Source organism: Gorilla gorilla, chromosome 1, assembly GCF_029281585.2.
Source record: "Gorilla gorilla gorilla isolate KB3781 chromosome 1, NHGRI_mGorGor1-v2.1_pri, whole genome shotgun sequence".
Classification (NCBI taxonomy): domain Eukaryota; kingdom Metazoa; phylum Chordata; class Mammalia; order Primates; family Hominidae; genus Gorilla; species Gorilla gorilla.
This window is the reverse complement of record NC_073224.2, coordinates 206255897-206275366: the sequence shown is the minus strand read 5'-3', so window position 1 is coordinate 206275366 and position 19470 is coordinate 206255897. Positions and strand designations below refer to the sequence as shown.

The window sequence follows — 19470 nt, the reverse complement described above, 5'->3', positions numbered from 1 at the left end:
TATTATGTCTATATCCATTTAAATTTTCTTGTCTATTATAGTAAAACATGTTTAGAAAAAAATTTTGTATTTTTTTAGGGAAATGGTTCTCTTTTAATGAATGGTATGTTTTAAGTGGCATCATACAAGTTTATTTTATGTATTTTTTGCTTCTTTCTTTACTTATTTTTGGAAAGGGAGAGATCTATACTGGTTCAGTGTGGTCAACCCACAGGGAATGTGCATTTCTTTGGTTGAATAGTTTATTTTCCTCCTAAGAGATGTTGGAATTCAGTTTTGGGATCTTAAACTGGCAGTCAAGTTGATGCATTCTGGCCAATTCAACTACTCAGTGTAGCTCGGTTAGATTATCGTATGAAGATAATTTGAAGTAGTTTGTGTTTCATTCTCTAGAGGTGTTCTATGAAAAACTGCATGGCCAGAGAGTGCCACCATTCTCAAAGCTTCATTTATACCTTCCAGGCTATCCACATCCACTCCTTCAAAAAATGTGTACATTCCTTTTGGCTATTCCCAATTTGTTGAAGCCTTAAATCTGACAAAGGAATACCCCACTGTGTGTGTGCTTCTCTGTTCAGTTCCTTTAGGAGATCAGCTCTTGCAGTGTAAGTACACGAACCTTCTCTGTTTAAGGTTTAACTTGCTATAGTTGCTCAGAAATAAACCCTCTGGAAGCTGCTGAACCTGTGGCCATGATTCCTGGCAAGAGCTGTGAATGCAAGCTTCACTTCTGGTGCCTTCTGCCTCCTCTGGGCCAGCTGCCCACTTGCTGGCTGGAGGGAGGCAACACTGACCACTGTGGGGAATTGCTGCCCTGTGACTGATCTGAAACGACAGCAAGGGAATCCAGGCTTCAGGCACAACCAGATGTTTTTCTAGCCCAGCATCCTCCCAGGAAGATAAGCTCCACTGGGCAGGGGTCCTGGTTAATCAAAACCATGCCCGCCAATGTCTGCTGCATGGTGACCAAAATCCAAGAATGGAGTTTTCAGTTTTCCCTGTATGTTAATCATTAAGAAGTATCCCTGAAGTTAAAAAACAAGGACTATTAGCCAAATATGAGCTTTATGGGCATAGCAGAAATCCGAGTGTCCAGAGTGAGAAGTTCTCCACCTTCCATGGGTCCCAGATCTCTGCAGGGAAAGCACATCAGCAGAGGACTGTCTCCTCTCCCTTCTTCCTTCCCCCTCCACGAAGCCAGACAACTGTAGCTTCAACCCGAACCACATTTGCACATAAGAAATGACCCAGTTCTTTTGAATATAACCAGGATCCCTCAACAGTGCTCCTAGGCTCCTCCCTGGCTTCCCAGCCAATTTATCCTCTGCACTGCTGCCACAGATCTTCCTGAAGTCCTCATATCCCCCCTAGACAATGAGCTCTTCCAGAAGCAGCTGTGTACATTCATATCTTCCTTCCTTTCACATGCCTGGGAGGGCCTCACCTCCACCCTGCATGGTGAGCTCCTACTGTTCTTTAAAGTGCAGCTGGAAAGGTGCTTCCTCCCTGTAGTCCACCCCCAACTGCCATACAGAATTATGATCTGTCCTCGCAGACACTTTTCTATTGTGTTTCGTGCATACTTCTACTATAGCATTCATCACATTATCTTAGAATCTATAGCAGAACTGTGGGTTGGATGATCTGTGCTTCATTTCCAAACCTCTCATCTCTCTACTATTGAGGCTCTAAAAGCAAAGCAAAATTGATTTCCCACTTTTTCCCTGCCAGGCATGGCAAGTTCTGACTAATGAGATGTAGGACAGTATCTCTAAGGATAGTGGTTCTTCCCAAATACACAAGCAAACTTTCATCAGGAGAGAGCTCCGTGCCCTTTCCTCTTCTCTCTTCTTTTAGACTGGAACACAGACATAATGTCTGGAGCTGCGGCAGCCAACTAGGTAGCCACGAGGATGAAAGCCTCAGGATGGCAGACCAAGAAGGAAGGTTATGGCTTCCTGAGCAGCGGTACCAAGTCTGGATGGGACCTTCAGATTCTTGTTCCAGGAGAAAAATGAATGCCCATCTGTTGAAGCCAGCTTTAGTCCGTTTTTCTATTTTCATTCCTAACTGATATAATTTCTGTCTATAATACTGAGACCTTCAAGGGGAAAAGCTGTTTCTTATTTATATTTATACCCCCGTGCCTGGCAGAATGCCCAGCACTGAGTAAATGCTCCAAGTTTTTAAATTGAACTGAATGTTGTTACTGTCTTTAAAGTGTTCCAACAGCTCCTTATTATACTGAGAAATCCATTCAGAGTTCTTGTCTTGGCCTTCAGTGTGTAAAGACTCCTCCTTACCCACACAGCCTTATTTGCCCACATGCATGCAGCTCCAGCCACGTCAAGTGAGTGCCCTTTCGTGGCCAGATCCTGTATTTTCCCCTATGTTCATACCTTTGCTCTCTTACCCCTAGCTGGAAAGATTGCCTCTACAGTCCCAGGCAGAACTCCTCTCTCTCTTCTCTGTTACTGAACTCCATCACTTGGCTTGCACTTATAGCATCTATTTTATCTTGGAGGTACCTGTCTGTTTGACTATTTCCCCACTAGAATGTGAACTCTTGGCAGACAAGGCCTGGCCTTGGTCTGGACTTTGTGTTTCCGACTGCACAGCATCACACAGTCTCTGGCACAGAGCAGGTAATCATTGCATATTTTGTTAGATGGAATCAGACCACAGCCTGAATGGCAGACGGGAAAGAGCAAAGACTGACGTTAGACGGAACATGTTCCAAACCCACATTACTGGGTAATTGTCAGATCTCAAGGAAGGTCATTCATCCTTTCTGGGCCTCGATGATCTCATCTATAAAATGGGGACAGTAATAACTGATTCAGAACCTGGTGTGCTATAGGTATTTGATAAATGTTTTAGAGGGGCAGAACCAAGAGCAAAGGGCTTTCCCTCCCTTTCTTTTCCAATTTTCATCTGAGCTCGCCCACTGATTATTAAAAACAAAACAAAACAAAACCCTCCAGCTCAACACCAGAAGCTGAGAAGAGGTTCCACTCCTATAGGATGAAACTTCTGTGTTCTATGTACTGATGACACAGGCAAGGGTGACAGGGAGGGAGCAGCTCATGGGTCTGCCCTCCTGCTGTCAGCTGCCAGGCCTGGATGGAGTGCATTGGCTCATCCACCCCATTCTTGGCACTTAGGAAGAAGCACTTGCCAGATGCTGTAGGTATCACCAGGGTTCAAGGAAAGGGGCTGCCTTCCATTCCACTCTTGTCACACACATCCAGGCAGGACCCATTTTCCAGCTTGGACCACACCCAAGGGTAAGCCTGACTATAGATTCCTGCAGCCAACCACTTCGCCTCTTGGGCACTCCTGGGAAGGGACCATCCTTGCCCAGCTTGCTGCAGCAAACCTGGCTACAGATCCCTCTGGTCACCCTCAGTGCTGGATCAGGGCTGAAGCAGGGTAGGGAGATGCATCTGAAAGCCTTCTCCTGTCTGTGCCCCTGGAAATAGCCTCATCGGCTAGCCTGCTGCCTAGCCCATGTCCCTTCCCACCTAGCACACATGCTCCCACCCACACTACAGCACCCACCACCTGAGATCCTTTAGGGGTGACTTACAGCCTGCTGTGCTTAGGAATACTCTGTTTGGGTAAAATGAACAACTATCCACCTAGCTCCAGGTGGGAGTTCTTATCATTTGGGAATTACAAGCCAGCCACATTCTAGGTGCTTTATATATGTTCACTCAATCTTCATAGCAACCTTAAGGAGGGTACCCTCTTTAATTACCATCTTAAAGATAAGAGAACTGAGGCACAGAGGGCTTAAAGCGCTCCCTGAGCAACACAGCAAATAAGAGTTCAGGTAGGCTGGTACCAGAGTCCAGCTCTTAGCTATGACTTGATAGTGAATAAACAATAAAACTCATGGGACATAAAGAATCCAGCTGAACAATCAAACCAAATGGCTCAAGTGCAAAATGCAGTTGACACAGGGAAAAACTGACAACCATTGTAAAACAAAACACAAATAGTATTCTCAGAGATATAAGATGATAACATATTGATAAAAACAAAAGTAGGCTGTCAAGAGCAGTCTAGAAACAGAAAAAGTAGTTTCCTTGAAATAAAAACAAAAGCAAGATTTCCAAAACAAAAAGAGGGTAAAGAACAGGATAATTACTGTTGAGAACTGAATTAATGAAAATACAAGATCACTGGCAAAATAAAAACAGGATATAGAACTCTGAAATCACTAGAACAAAAAGCCAATTAAAGCAGATCAGCTAACAACAGGAAGAGTTAACAATAAAAAAAGCAATACAGAAGCATAATGTATTTGGTTTGAAAGAAAGCATAATACATTTTATGTAAAAGAAATATAGCCCCTTGTACTCGTTTCATATTCTTCAATGCACATGGAACATAAATAAAACAAAAAGTTTGAAAAGTAAAAAAAGGCACAATGCAGTCAAAATAAAAATGAAAAGCATACAAAATCTATAAACCACTTAGTAACTGAAAAAATTCTTAAATATTATTGGATTTAAGAGAAACCTAAATGAGTTATAGACTAGAGATTAGCCCAGTTGAACACTCTATATGAAAAAGACAAATTGTCCAAACAAAAAACACACAAAGAACCAGAAACAGCAAAGACAATGAAATATCCTATTGTCCATCTAAGTGGTGAAGACTGAAAGTATTGACAATGTCTGGTGATACTGCGTGGGGTAGCAGGCCTTCCCATAGACTTCTGGTAGACTTGTAAATTGCTATAATATCTAGAGGAAAATTTGAGGTCATGTATCAAAATTTACCTCCTAAAAATATATCCTCAGGAAATAAATGAACAACTGTTTGAAGATTCAGGAATAAGAATGTTGGAGTGAAAAGCTGAAAAGATTCACTTATTCAACAGGGGAATAGTTAAATAAATTATGGTGGTACATACAATAGAATTCTCTGTACCCATCAAACAGGATGAGGTAGGTCTATAGACATTGACATGATGAGATGGTGACACATGATTAAGAAGTAAAACAAAAAACAAGCTACTAAGCCATGCATGTGGATGAACTTGGTTTAGAAACATGTGCATTACATTTGCTTTATGTACATATTGGCACACAAAATATCCAAAAGAATAAGTAGAGCAAACAGACATTAATCGTTATTTTATGTGGGGTGTGAGGAGGAGTAAGATTACAGAGTAAGATTGTGGAAACGTTTCATTTCGAGTTTATAAATTTGTTTAAATTTTGAATTAAAAAAAATGATTATCTGGCTGGGCACAGTGGCTCACACCTGTAATCCCAGCACTTTGGGAGGCTGAGGCAGGAGAATCACTTGAGGCCAGGAGTTCGAGACCAGCCTGGCTAACATGGTGAAACCCTGTCTCTACAAAAATTAGCCAGGCGTGATGGTGCTTGCCTGTAATCTCAGCTATTTGCGAGGCTGAGGCATGAGAACTGCCTGAACCTGGAAGGTAGAGGTTGCAGTGAGCTGAGACAGTGCCACTGTATTCCAGTCTGGGCAATAGAACAAGACTGTCCAACCCTCCTCCAAAAAAAAGAGTACCTAATTTGTATATAGACAAATTCTATAAAGATATTTCTAATAAAAAAGATAATAACTAAATAAGGACTCAAACACAAAGGGGCTTTTTTGTGTTTGTCTAATTATGAGTGTGAGTTATCCTAACTTTGCTGCTGGTTATTCAAGACAGGTGTGTGTGTGTGTTGGGGGTTGAGGGAGAGGGAGGGAGAGGAGAAAAAGAGAGAGAGGGAGGGAAGGAGAGGAAGAGAGGGAGTGGGAAAGAAGGAGGGAAGGAGAGGAGGAGAGGGAGAGAGGGAATGGGAAAGAAGAAGGGAAGGGGAGAGAAAGGGGGAAGACTGAGTGAGCACACGTAAGTACAGCTGTACGTGTGCATGCTATGCATACTGGCTGGGATGGCAGGCTGGGGTGGGAGAATGAGGAAGGGACAGTGTCTTGCCACTCTATCTCCATCTTTCTGCAGCTGTCAATGAAACTGGGAAGACATCTTCTTACTTCACATTAGCTCCTTTGAGGTTGCCGTGGCTCCAAGAAGCCATCCAGACTAAGGACTGATGTTATCTTTATCTTCTTTGGACCTTTACTTTCTTCTTCCCATTTTGGGATCCTCAGCATGCCCCCCATGACTTCATATTTCTTGCTATGTTACTCTGGAGAGGACGTTTCCTGTATTGGGTTTGATCTTGTCTTCCTGAGGGCTAGAAAGGGCGCCTCCTGTCTCCCCTCCACCCCCATAGCCACCATTCTCATCAGTGAAAATGGTCCTCACTACTGCCCAGAAATCCATTCATCAGTTTATTGTAATTTCCTTGTGCCAACCACACCTAGATCTGCTCTGCTCTCCTTAATTCCCAGAGAATTAATGCTGTGCCTTTTAGGTACGTTACGGCCGCTATGCTATGGATGAACACATCCTTCTCTTTAGAGGATGTGTGCCAAAGCATCTAGAAATGAAGTATCATGATGTTGACAGTGTACTTTCCAGCAGCTCAGCAAAAAGGAAAACAAAAGGATGGAAAGAGAAGAACAAAGAAAGCACATAAGCACATATGGCAAAATAGTAACGCCATTTGGGTGTAGGCGGTAGGTACGCAGGTACTTGGTGTATTGTTGTCACAAACAGTAGTTGAGAAAAGTTGGTGTGATCACTTGAATGTCCCCTGAATTTTCTCTTCTTCTCCATCTCCACTGCCACTGCCTGGCTTCTGGCCTCCTGGTCCCCAGCCACACCCTGGAGACAGCTTCCTCACTGGGCTTACCGGCCCAGCCCGTCCCACTCCGCCCATTCTCCACAAAACTGCCAGGAGCTGTCAAAATGCAGCCTCATAGCCCCAACGCCCTCTGTGCTCCCCACAGCCTCCACCACCAGCTTCATCTCCCATGAATGCCGCCACCCACCAAATCGCAGGTGATCATCCAGCTGCGGGAACCATTTCCAGCTCCTTGAGGCTGACCACACTGCTTCACTCTGCCTGGAGGCCCATTACCCTCCCACTCACCTTCCTCCTTGGCTACCTGGCAACCTCCTCTCCTTCCTTCAGGACTCAGCTCTAGGGTCACCTTTTCCAGAATAACTTCTCCCATCTCCTCCTGTCCTGCTTTTTCATTCCCCTTCCTCATTGTGCCACCACCTTGTTCTGGACAGACATGTGCGTCTGCTCTTTGTGAACCATGGCCACATCTCATTCATTTATATAATGCCAGCATCTGGCACAGGCACAGCCAGGTAGTAAACAAACAGATATTTGTGAATATGAGGGAATGAATGCATCAATGAATGATGCTCCAAGTGAAGAAAGTGGGAAAACCTCTTGATTTGCACATGTGTATACTAAAGTGAAATAGTCATTATGTTCTTGATCCACTCATTGTTCAACCACTAGTCACTGAGGAACTATCATAGATCCACTAGGCATATAACTACCTTTATACTTGGGTCTTGCTTCATTCATTCTTTCATTCATCAAATACTTGACACTTGTTGAGCCCGGGGCACTGTGCTAAGAGCTGGGAGACTTGCAAAGATGAATCAGGCAGAGACCACAGCTCCAGGAGGGGAAGTAAGGCATGAGCATAAATAAAGGAGAAAAGTGGTCAGTGTCATCAGGAAAATATATGCAACAGGCAATGGAAGTTCAAAAGAGGCAGAAAGGACTCCTAGGAGCCCCGCAAGAGAGGGGGTGAGGGATGACCTCCCGGGTGAGCTGACATTTGCACTTGACTTTGAGGGATGGATGATTTTAGATGTAAGCCTTTGGAGGGAGGAGGGCGTTCCAGAGGAAGGGCAGAGTAGAAACAAAGGCCCTGAGCTAGGCCCTGAGCTAGGCCATGTACAGGGGTCACCAATAATTTTGCTTTGCCAGAATGTCATTGAAGAGAAGTGGAAAATAAGATTGGGGAGGGAGGCTGAAGTCGCTGTAGCCTCAAAGGCCAGAATAAAATGTTTAGCTTTTATTCTGTGAGCGTGGGGTGGCCATGGAATCCGGTTTCTGATCAGAGGGTGAATTGATCAGGTATGCTTTCAGAAGGTTATCCCAGCAGTGCTGTGCAGGATGAATGTGCATATTTAACTTGTCCCCCTAACAATGCAAAGTCCCTATGTACACTGCTGACCTTATTTTCCTCAGAGTTTAGCTAAAAAATTTGTACATATTAAATACTTAATACATTTCCTTAACATTAATTGAACTGTGTACATAAGTGAATATCTATATTTCTTGCAGCAAAACACCCATTCAGCCAGTTCTTCTTAATTGGAAACTCTTACATGCAGGAATCTTCTCGTAGCTATACTTCTATTCCTTTTCTTGGCTCCTCACTATTCCAAATCCTTAGCACTTACTTCCTGGATCATTGTAACAGACTCCTGATGGTGCCTCCCCATGAGCTCTCTACACTGCAAATAACCCTGGTGGACCGACCCTGCTCAAGAACCTTCCACGGCTCCCTCTTAGTTATTGGCATTTAAGATGGTCCATAACCAGGCTATACTTTACTCCTATCTATCTCCCATTCCTTACCCATGTGTTTCCCCTACTCCAGCCAGACTGTTTCCTCCCCAGTTCCCTTGTTCTATCCTCCTTTCATACCTCCGCTCCTACTGCTACCCCAACCTGCTCTTTTCCTCCTAACTCACCTGAGCCATGGCTCAAGGCCCCGTTTTGCCAGCAGTGCAATAGTGTGAAGATTCAGAAAGACCTGGGTTCGGATCTCAGAGTTTTGATTCCCTGTGCAAACTTAGAAATGCTATGCATCCTCTTGGAATCTGAGTTTTCTCATCTATAAAATGGGAATTACAATAATGCCTATTTGTTATTAGGGCTTATTATTATTATCAATAGGGCTATTGCAGGGAGTTAATAAGGTAGGCTCTGTGCTCAGTAAATGGTGATGGTTCTTTCTCCTCTGACTCCTTGAAATTCCAATAAGGAATGCCTGGAAGGAAGTTACATTTTGATGGCATACCTATTTTGAAGGAATTTATCTTTTGAAGAAGTACATACCACTGCTGGTCTTTTGCTATTTACTTCCTCCACAACTCTAAAATACAAGCATTTCTGTCCTCATTTTAAAGATGAGGAAACAGCCTAAAAAAGGGAAGCAATCTGCCAGGGGCCATACAGCTAAAGCTGAGTTAGTGCTTGCTAACTGTCAGAAATAACCACAGCAACTGTTATTAAATATTTCACTATGTTCCAAATACTATACTGAGCATATTACGTGCAATATCTCATTCAAGTGTTTTATCCTGAGATCCACACTCTACAGAAGAGGACAGTGAGATGCAGAGAGGATAAGGAACTTTCCCAAAGTCCTGCAAACAGTACATGGAAGGGTTGGATTCAAATGGGGGTCTGCATGCCTTCAATCCATGCCCTCGGCTACTCTGCTATAACTATGCTATCTGGGCCAGTGAGGTGTATGGACTTGGCATGAAGACCTGAGAGGCTGAGACTGACCTTTCTAGATTTTCTAAGGCATCCAGTATAGCAACCACTATTGATCACAAGGTTCTCCAGGTGAGGCAGGCAGGCCAGGCACTAGCTGGATGGCCTGGTGATGATGCTGATGATGGCTCCCCTGAACAACTGGCGATAGTTACTTTGTCAGCCCTGACACTTACCCAATGGTGCAGCCGGCCTCTGCTTCGATGGTCCAGATGCAGTTGAGATTGTGTTCATAGGGAGCTGGATACCCGGGTGACAGCACCTGCCCCGACACCTCTCCTCTCACTGTCCCTCCACACTCGGCTGAAAGAAATCCCAAAAGAGTGAGCTTCATGGGGTGGCCTGAGCTGCCAGCAGTCACTCAGCGGCTCCTTTTGCCTGTTTGCTCTTGAGTCCCTTCCCTCTCATTCATTCCAAGTGATTGAGCACCGCATATTAAAAGGTCTCTGGATGAGACTTATATCCAGAACCTATAAAGAACCCCTACAAATCAACAATAAAAAGACAAATAACCCAATTTATAAAAGGCAAAGGATTCGAATAAACATTCCTCCAAAGAGGATATATAAATAGCCAATACATACATGAAAAGATGTTTAACATTGTTAGTCATTAGGAAAATACAAATCAAACCCACAATGAGATAACACTTCACACCCACTGGGATGTCTATAGTCAAAAAGACTATACAAGCGCAGGTGGGGAGTGGAGAAACTGGAACTCTCATCATTATTGATGGAAATGTAAAATGGTGCAGCTGCTTTCAAAAACAAGTTGGTGGTTCCTCAAAATGTTAAACATAGTCACCATATGACCTAGCAATTCTGCTCTTAGGCATATACCCAAGATAAATGAAAACATGTTCACATAAAAACTTGAACATGAATGTTCATAGCAACATTATTCATAGTTATCAAAAAGTGGAAACAACCCAAATGTCTATCAACTGATGAATGAATAAACAAAATGTGGCATAGCCATACAATGGAATAGTATTCAACCATAAAAAGGAATCAAGGCGGCCGGGCATGGTGGCTCATCCCTGTAATCCCAGCATTTTGTGGGGCTGAGGTGGGTGGCTTACCTGTGGTCGGGAGTTTCAGATCAGCCTGACCAACATGGAGAAACCCCATCTCTACTAAAAATACAAAAAATTCGCCAGGCGTGGTGGTGCATGCCTGTAATCCCAGCTACTCAGGAGGCTGAGGTAGGAGAATCACTTGAACCCAGGAGGTGGAGGTTGTGGTGAACTGAGATCGCACCATTGCACTCCAGCCTGGGCAACAAATGCGAAACTCCATCTCAAAACAATAACAACAACAACAACAACAAGGAATCAAGGCTTGCTACATGCTACAATATAGATGAACTCTGAAAACATTAGTTAAGTGAAGGAAGTCAGACACATTATGCGATTCCACTTATGTGAAATACCTAGAATAGGCAAATCTTGGAGACAGAAGGTACATTAGTGGTTGCCAGGAACTGGGGAAGGGGACAACGGGGAGTGGCTGTTAATGGGCATGGGTTTTCTCTTGTGGGGGACAAAATGTTCAAAAATTAGATTGTGGTGATGGCTGTACAACCCTGTGAGTATACTACTCACATGGTTAGGCTTTGTGTCCCTACCCAAATTTCGTCTTGAATTGTAATCCCCAGATATTGAGGGAGGAACCTGGTGGGAGGTGACTGGATCATGGGGCCAGTTTTCCCCATACTGTTCTCATGATAGTGAGTGAGCTCTCACGAGATCTGATGGTTTTATAAGTTCCATCAGAACTTATAAAGTTCCTCCTTCTCTCACTTTTCTCTCTCCTGCTGCCTTGTAAAGAAGGTGCCTGCTTCCCCTTCCGCCATGATTGTATGTTTCCTGAGGCTTCCCCAGCCATGAGGAACTGTGAGTCAATTAAGCCTCTTTTCTTTACAAATTACCTAGTCTCAGGTAGTATCTTTACAGCAGTGTGAGAACAGACTAATATAACTACAAACAACTGAATTGTACACTGGTAAATAAAAACGGTCCCTGAGTGTAGGGCTGATTGCCTATTCTGTGACCAACCTCCTCGAAGCCTCCTAGGGAGGAACATGCAAGTACTTCAACCTGCTTCTTGATAGCAACAGGACCTCTGCTGGCTGCCAGGACAGCAGAGATCAACAGGATACTGCCCTCCCCTGGAAGAGTTTACTGTCTAGTAGAGAAGACAGCCACACTGTGTGCTATGTATCCTAACAGCAAGTAGCAGCAGAAGTGACCAATCTCCCTGAGCAAAGGACAGTGAGGGTCAGGGAGGGTGCTGGTCTTAAATGAACCTTGAAGGAGAAGCAAGGGTTGACCAGGTCGGTTGGGTGGCAAGGGTAGGATGGGAAGGAGGGCACTGCAGAGAGAGACAGAAGAGTAACTGCAAAGTTCCTGGAGGTGAGGAACAGCATGGCAGGCTGGAAGCTGGGGTATGAGACAGGGAGACGGGGGAGATGGGACTGGAAAGGTGAGGAAGCATCACAGGTTGAAGGACCTTGGATACCAGGCTGTCATATATTCACTGTTCCAGGAAAGAATTGCAGTGTTTATACACGTGAGTTAATTGACTGCATGACACATCAGTGAACTTTGCATGTTAGGAGGAGTCACTGTGGTGGCAGTATGATGGGGTACAGCAGGGGTGAAACTGGAGGCAGGGAGGCAGGTGAAGAGGTCTACATTCCCCATTGGAGCAGTCACTGAAGTCAGAAGCTGGGGGTTCCTGCTGGTGTTCTCCTCCTTCCTCCCCGACATCTAATCTGCCTCTGAGACCCAGTTGCTAAACCTGTGTGATATTATTCATGTTTGACTCTACTTTGCCCACATTGCTGGAGTCTTGACTCAGGTCCTCACAATCTCTAGGCTGGCACAGTTGCCCACGCTCTAGGCAGTGCCATCAACGGATCTTTATCAAATGCAAACAAGTCACTGCTTACATTCACTCCCCAAATGAAGTCTAAACTTTTCAGTAGAGCCCACTGAGCCCACCAGAGTGGCTCCCTTTGGCCTCCCTGAACTCTTTGGTCTAGGCTGATGAAGTCCACAAGCTCTTTTTGGATGGAGGACCTGAATAAACATCCTCGCTGTGACATCTTTTGTGACGTACCTCCCCTCCCCAGGTAGAACTGACACTGCCCTCCTCTGTGTCTCCATTACAATGTGAATAGATTTCTATTATAGCATGTGTAACATGTTATTAAAATCATGTCTATTTCCTCCACAAGACTATGAGCTCCTTGGCAGCAGGGACCTTGTCTTATATCTGCACATCAAGTACCTAGTATACTGTTTGGCACATTATAGATGCTTAACGTTTATTGAATTAATGGATGGCTGGACAATCAAATGAATGGAAGCAGATTATTGCTTTCCATGCAAATTACTATAAGCGTCTGAATCAAGGGAGAATGAGTACAAATGAAGAGGAGGATATTCATTGCAGAGCTATTTAGGAAAAGGAATAGTTGATTAGGCAAGATGCTAGAAATAGGAGAAGAAGGGATCAGGGTCACAGATGGAAGACTGACCCCTACCTGTTGCTATAAAGGACACATCAAACATTTCATGGACCCATTGGTTTCACACAGGACCACTAAGGAAGGGTTGCAGGAGAGGCCCTCTACAAGACCCTCTGCTCAAGCTTCACTCTTCTCTCCAAGGTGCTGTTGGGGTGGGAGGTGCCAACCTGATTGAAAGATGCCAGGCTGAATGGACCCATGGCAGGGAGTAGGGTGCTGGTGAGAGGATGGACTACAATTGTGGGGAGGAGGCTTGACTGGTTCCACAAATAGAGGAAGTAGCTAGAAAGGTGGGAGGGCATTATCCATGTCCTTGGTTAGAGCTTCCTTCCATATTCCAGACAGAGAAGGACCTCCTGCTTCCTGGGAAGTGAGGATTTGGAGGCAGCAGCACTGGGAACATGTCATCATGGACAACCAGATACCTTACCTGGGGCCTGGCAGGTGGGCAGGAGGGGGCTGAGTGGGCCAGCATGTAGCAGATTCAACAACATTGAGAACATATAAGTCTACTCTTTCTGGTCTTCTCCCTTCTTCCCACCCTAGAGTCTTGGCTGCTTTGTTTGGGCTGCAGAGTCCACTCACCGGAGAATAAAACATTTGGATGTTTTAAGCTATAGCAGTCGTTTGTGGTAGACCATGATGAAGTCGACCACAACATGACATATACAAAAATATGCACATAATCTCAAATACACAGCCTCGCACCCCTAGCAGGCTAGAGGCAGACTCAATGGGGAAGGCCTCCAAGGTTCTAGTGTAAGTCTAAGTTTAAATGCTCTTATACTGCTTGAGTGAACCCAATAAGTCCAGTCCAACTGGCATATTTGATATTCAAAGTAATCTTACAGTGAATCCTTTCTGCAAAGCAAATAATTATCTTGTAATGTGAGTCATCATCCCTCCTTTTCATTTTGTGTGCTCTGGCTTGCTTGTCTGTGGCATTATACGGTTGTGTGTTTATGCAAGCATCACCCTTCCTGGCCTGAGATCTGCTCTTCTCTGTATTCCTAGTGCCTAGCATAGTTCCTGGCACATGAATGAGGGGAGATATAAAAAGAGATGGAGGGCGAAAGGGAAGATATGCCTGAAGACCAGGTCAAAGGCAAAGGGAGAGGAAGACCCTAGAGGTTCCATAAAGGCTACTGTTTCGGTCTATCCACTTGCAGAGGGTCCACTTAGACCCTCCATTGTATAACAGTGTTAAAGATCCTGTGAAAATGTAGTCGTCTAGGGGAAAAGAAGCATCTGTGGCCATTAACACTTCCCACCATGCTGGTTCACACTTTCACCCTTGCACGTGCTCAGTCTAGAATGTCAACCCCCCTTCCTCTCCCTCCTGTTGGTGAATTCTAATCCATTCTTCCAAGTCTCAATTGAAATATCACCCCCCATGCAAAACATTCTCATATCCTCCCAACATTTTGCACTTAACTCTTTTTACAGTGCTTCTCTTACATTATACTTATCTGTTTATGTGTCTATTCTCCATGCTGGAGTATGGTCCCTGACAAGGGCAGTGAACAGGTTTTATTCTTCATTTATTTCTCTGCCTCCACAAATACCCAGACATACATGTGCACCAATTTTGGCATGTGGGGCTTGGTAGGCATGTACGTGTTTTTCCAGTGGAGGTTTTGTTCTTACAAGATTAGCCAGTGCTGGCACAGACACGTTGAGGTTGTGGGACATGGGGAAGGGGGTGGAGAGAGAGAAAGATCTGGTTTTGGAAAGGTAGGAGGCAGGACGAAGAAGTATGGGGGAGCTCACATTAGCAGGGAGATGGGTGGTAAGAGATGAAAAGGCCAAACAGAATGACTAATTTTGCCTATTTTGCACTTCTGCCTCAGATCACTGTCTCTTGTCCTGTGACACATGTGTAAAGATTCTAGAGAACCTCTGATGACATTCTGGAAGAACCACAGGTTTAAAAAGATACAAGTTCATTATTGCATTCTTTATCAGTGAGAGCAATGGATGTTCTTTATCTTACTATTTCTTCTGACATTCCTCCAGAAAAGGGAGAATGAGCCCCATTTTACCTACAGGGAAACTGAGACCTAAAGCGGGTGGGAGACTCATTTGAGTCTTGGCGTTACAATAAGCCCTGGAACTCAGGCAAAAGCCCCATCTCTCCCTTTCTAATGGACTCTCCCACCTCATCGCTATCACCCGCGTTACAATTTTGAGGGCATGACTTGGCTGTGGTCCCACTTGCTAAACGTGCGACAAAGGCAAGCCACCCGCCTGACTGCACTGCTGCATGGGTGTAATGAGGTGTGAAAGTGAGCAAGTGGAGAAGGGGTGCAGGTGAACCATGATGCCTGTTAACAAGAGGATTCAGTCCAAGTAGATGGCCCCCAGGCCCTGGAGCATGGGGTCTAACTGGAATGAGACCAGGGCTAGAGCTTGGTATTATGGGAGACCCAAGGGTTCCCTGCAGAGGAAGAGCCCTCCTACCGACACAGGTGGGCAGAGGCCGGTCCCAGGTCCGGCGCTCTCCACTCAGACACAGCAGCTCCTCACTACCCCGCAGGCTGTATCCAGGGTCACAGCTGAAGGACACGGAGCTCCCTGCAAAATGACCTTCATCATGAACCTTGTAGCCAAACTGGGGGGTTCCTGGGTCCTCACATTTGATGAGTTCAAAGCCTGGTGAGGAGAGAAGAGGTAGAGTGAGTAAGACCTATTGTGGCAGAAACCATGCTTCCTCTCTTCCCTCAAAGCCCACGTCCTCAAGGAAGCTGTCTCAGCCATGGACCCTGGGTTCTGATGGATTCACCAGTCAGGATTTCCTCATTTCTATGCTCAGTTGAGGGTATATTAAGGAACATTCATTTCTCTGTTGCTATATGTAAATGATTTCTGCTTTTAATAGTTTTCAGGCCTAAGGTCTGCATTTTCTATTTCTTTTGTTTGACCCCGTAGCATTTTTGCTAGCAGGAGCGTTCTTTTCATTTTGCTTATTGAGACATTCTGATAAGATGGTGTAATATGGAGAAGACACCTTAAATGTATGTTTAAAAGCTGAGTTATGACCTGCTTAAACATACGCTGTTGAAACGGGCTGGAAAAGGAAACAGATTTATGCAGAGTTCCCACTGTATGGCACTATACATGTGTTCTCATTTGTTATTTACAGGAGTCTTACAGGTGGGTATAATTATCTGCATTTTACAACGGAGAGCATTGATTTGGGAAGGTTAAATAAATTGTTCCAAACTTACACAATTTTCACATGATAGAAATGGAATTCAAAGGTGTCTCTAATCCTCTTCCACTGAACCTCTTGCTGTAACAGGCAAGGATCCTCTGCCAGGCAGCCTTGAGCCCAGACGAGGGGAAACCTGACTATACTCCCTGCATGATTTTCCCCAATAGCTTTCTTTATTGAGATACAATTCACATACCATACATTCTCCCACCTAATGTGTACAATCCAATGTCTTTTAGTAGATTCACAGAGTTGTACAGCTATTGCCATAATCAGTTCTAGAACAGTTCTAGAATCAGTTCTAGTTTTATCACCTCAAAAAGAAGTTCCATACACATTTTTCCCCCAACTCCCTCAGCCCTAGGCAACTGCCCTTTACTTTCTGGCTCTATGGATTTGCCTGTTCTGGACAGTTCATATGATGGAGCTCAAACAATATGTGGCCTTTGAGACTGGATTCTTTCACTTACTGCAATCTTTTCAAGGGTCATCCATGTCAAAGCATGTATACTTTACTCCTTTTTTTTTTTTTTTTTAGACAGTCTTGCTCTGTCACCCAGGCTAGAGTGCAGTGGCGCAATCTCGGCTCACTGCAACCTCTGCCTTCTGGGTTCAAGCAATTCTCCTGCCTCAGCCTCCCAAGTAGCTGGGATTACAGGCACCCGCCACCACGCCCAGCTAATTTTTGTAGTTTTAGTAGAGATGGGGTTTCACCATCTTGGCCAGGCTGGTCTTGAACTCCTGACCTCGTGATCCACCCGCCTTGGCCTCCCAAAGTGCTGGGATTATAGGCATGAGCCACTGTGCCCGGCCACTTCACTCCTTTTTATGGACAAATGCTATTCCATTGTATGAACATATCACATTTTGTTTACCCATGCATGCACTGATGTATACATATTGGATTTTAAAACAGTCTTAAGAGCACATTCTTTGTATCTCGTGAGCAAGCAGAAGCTCAAATAAATGAATAAAATGGGAAACCCTGACTTCCTTGTCCACACAGATGCAAGAAAGACTTACTGGAAAAGTGCAGTTCAAAGCCCTTGCTGGTGTTTTCAGCATCAGTGATGAAATCAAGCCACAGACTGCTGGATGTGCTGTTCAAAGTCACCCCCATCATCTCAGAATGGCTGAAAACTCCCAGCAAACGGGCGGAGTTGTTGTTGCCGTCATAAACCTGGACACAGGAGAGACCCCCAACCCAATGTCGTCAGCATGGCCTCATGTTGAACAACACCTCCTTACCCCACAACCCACACTCCTGGAGTTTAGCACTGGTAACAACCATCAGAGGCACAGTGAGTTATCAGATGCAAGGAAGATGGCAGAGGGAAGCTATCAACCGAGCAAGTTATCTCATTTTCCCTTGATGTCAGTTCTATGCTCAGCCCATCTTTAGTGTGAATCTAGTCTTTGGGAACTCATTGCTATTCTAATCTTTCCAGTGGAGATTTGTTCTTGTTCCCGCAATGCCCATATAGCACCAGCTTACTCTTTAGCAGCCTGGGGAGGCCAGGTTTGGGTTGCCTGCTTGTCAAACTATGTTTCTTCAGAGAGACAGGCTGAAAGCATTCATCTCTACGTTGCTAAACCCTCAATCCTGTCCTTCCAGTAGATAAGACAGCCATCCTCTCACCTGATCCCACCCCACTGTGGCAGTAGCCTGTCTTGAGCACTCTGCTGGACATCATCCCTGGGATCCAGACACCAGCGTGTCATGGTGACTTTTTCTTCCCCAAGCTCAGCCTCTGCCCCTTCCCTCCTAAAATGAGGGCTCCAGCTAGGGCCTGCTGGGCTTGCCAAGGGTGGAATCGTACAGGCATCTGGCTTCCCTCACTCCCACCTGTCCCCTGAACTTCTTAGTACCAGCAAAGACAACAATCATCAGAATAATGAACTGGCTCCCCAGGTTTTGAGGTTGCTGCTCCTTTCCAGATAATTGTACAAATAACAACAGAAGTTGTGATTGAGTGAAAGACCCCCTGGTGCTTTTGTAAATATCAAAGATGGGATCTCTGAGTGGGTGATGAATATTTGTGCATGGCACACAATGTGATGCCAGCTGCCAGCAAATTGGCACAATATTTCCATTGTACTATTTATGAAGCAAAGCTTTCTAAAAGAAGCCATCCTTCAAACTAACAGTGTTGTATATTACAGAGATTTGTTTAGGCTCCTGGTAGCCTGAAGTCTGTTTCCAGATACTTGTGTAATTGCTGTATATCACTGATAGACTGAGTGAATTCTGGGGTTCCAACAGACATCAAGATAATACAAGTTCAAAGAGTTTAGCTTAAATTGTTACAAAAATATTTTTAATCACCGAAACATATGGAAATCAATGGACCAAGGCATTTATCATCAATGGACTAGGAATCATCAATTGCAATAAGAAATAATAATCATCAATTGCAGTAAGAAAGACAGTCAGACACCATGTGTTTCTTTAATAAAAGATATACCATCACCCACGGAGTTATCTTGCCCAAAAAATCAGACCTGATCAGATCAAGCCACTGGATCCAATTTCCAACTTACCGGCAATAAATACCGAGGACGGAGGAACATACGAAATGATACCCTGTGAGTGCATTCAGCAAAATCCAGAGTGGAAAGTTCCACTGAACAAATGATCTGATTTCCTCAACAAATAAGTTACAAGGGGGAAAAGAAAAGAGATGGAGGGAGAAACCTACAGATTAAAAAACACATGAGACAATGAATCTAATGTGTGGACCTTATTGAATCCTGATTCAAATAAACTATAAATTTAAAAAATATTATGACATCTATGAGATAATTGGAAATTTAAACCCTCACTGGATATATGATGTTATTAAGAAATTATGGTTAATTAATAAAAAGTTTGATGGGAACAGGATATTTTCCTTAATTTCCAAGCATAATTCATCCTAATTCATCAAGAACAAAAATGTTACTTGCATCATTACAATAAAATATTAATTGCAGAAAAACTTATAAAACAGAAATGTGCAAATAACTTTCAGAACTTACAACATGTTGGTAAGTGTCCTTCTAGGCTTTATTCTATGCATTTATTTCCTTGCATAAATTTATGTTTTTATAATTTTTTATAACAATAAGATCGAATTATAGATACTATAGGGCAACCTGCTCTTTCACTTAATATAATGTGTATATTTTTAAAGTCATTAAATATTTTTTCCATAACAGCATTTAAATGGTGGCAGGAATTTCTATAATAAAAATTAACCCAATCTG

The 19470-nt window shown here is 44.0% G+C and overlaps 1 protein-coding gene across 2 annotated transcripts in view; it reads right to left on the bottom strand.

Moving 5' to 3' along the window:
* Positions 1 to 19470, bottom strand: part of CSMD2 (CUB and Sushi multiple domains 2) — a 647961-nt gene that overhangs the window by 169190 nt on the left and 459301 nt on the right. For both annotated transcript variants that reach the window (XM_055391224.2, XM_063700513.1), the window contains 3 exons: positions 17248 to 17404; positions 15471 to 15662; positions 9650 to 9776 (listed from right to left, as the gene is read on the bottom strand). In XM_055391224.2, the coding sequence (XP_055247199.1) occupies positions 9650 to 9776; positions 15471 to 15662; positions 17248 to 17404 (476 nt within the window). The remainder of the gene's footprint in view (positions 1 to 9649; positions 9777 to 15470; positions 15663 to 17247; positions 17405 to 19470) is intronic.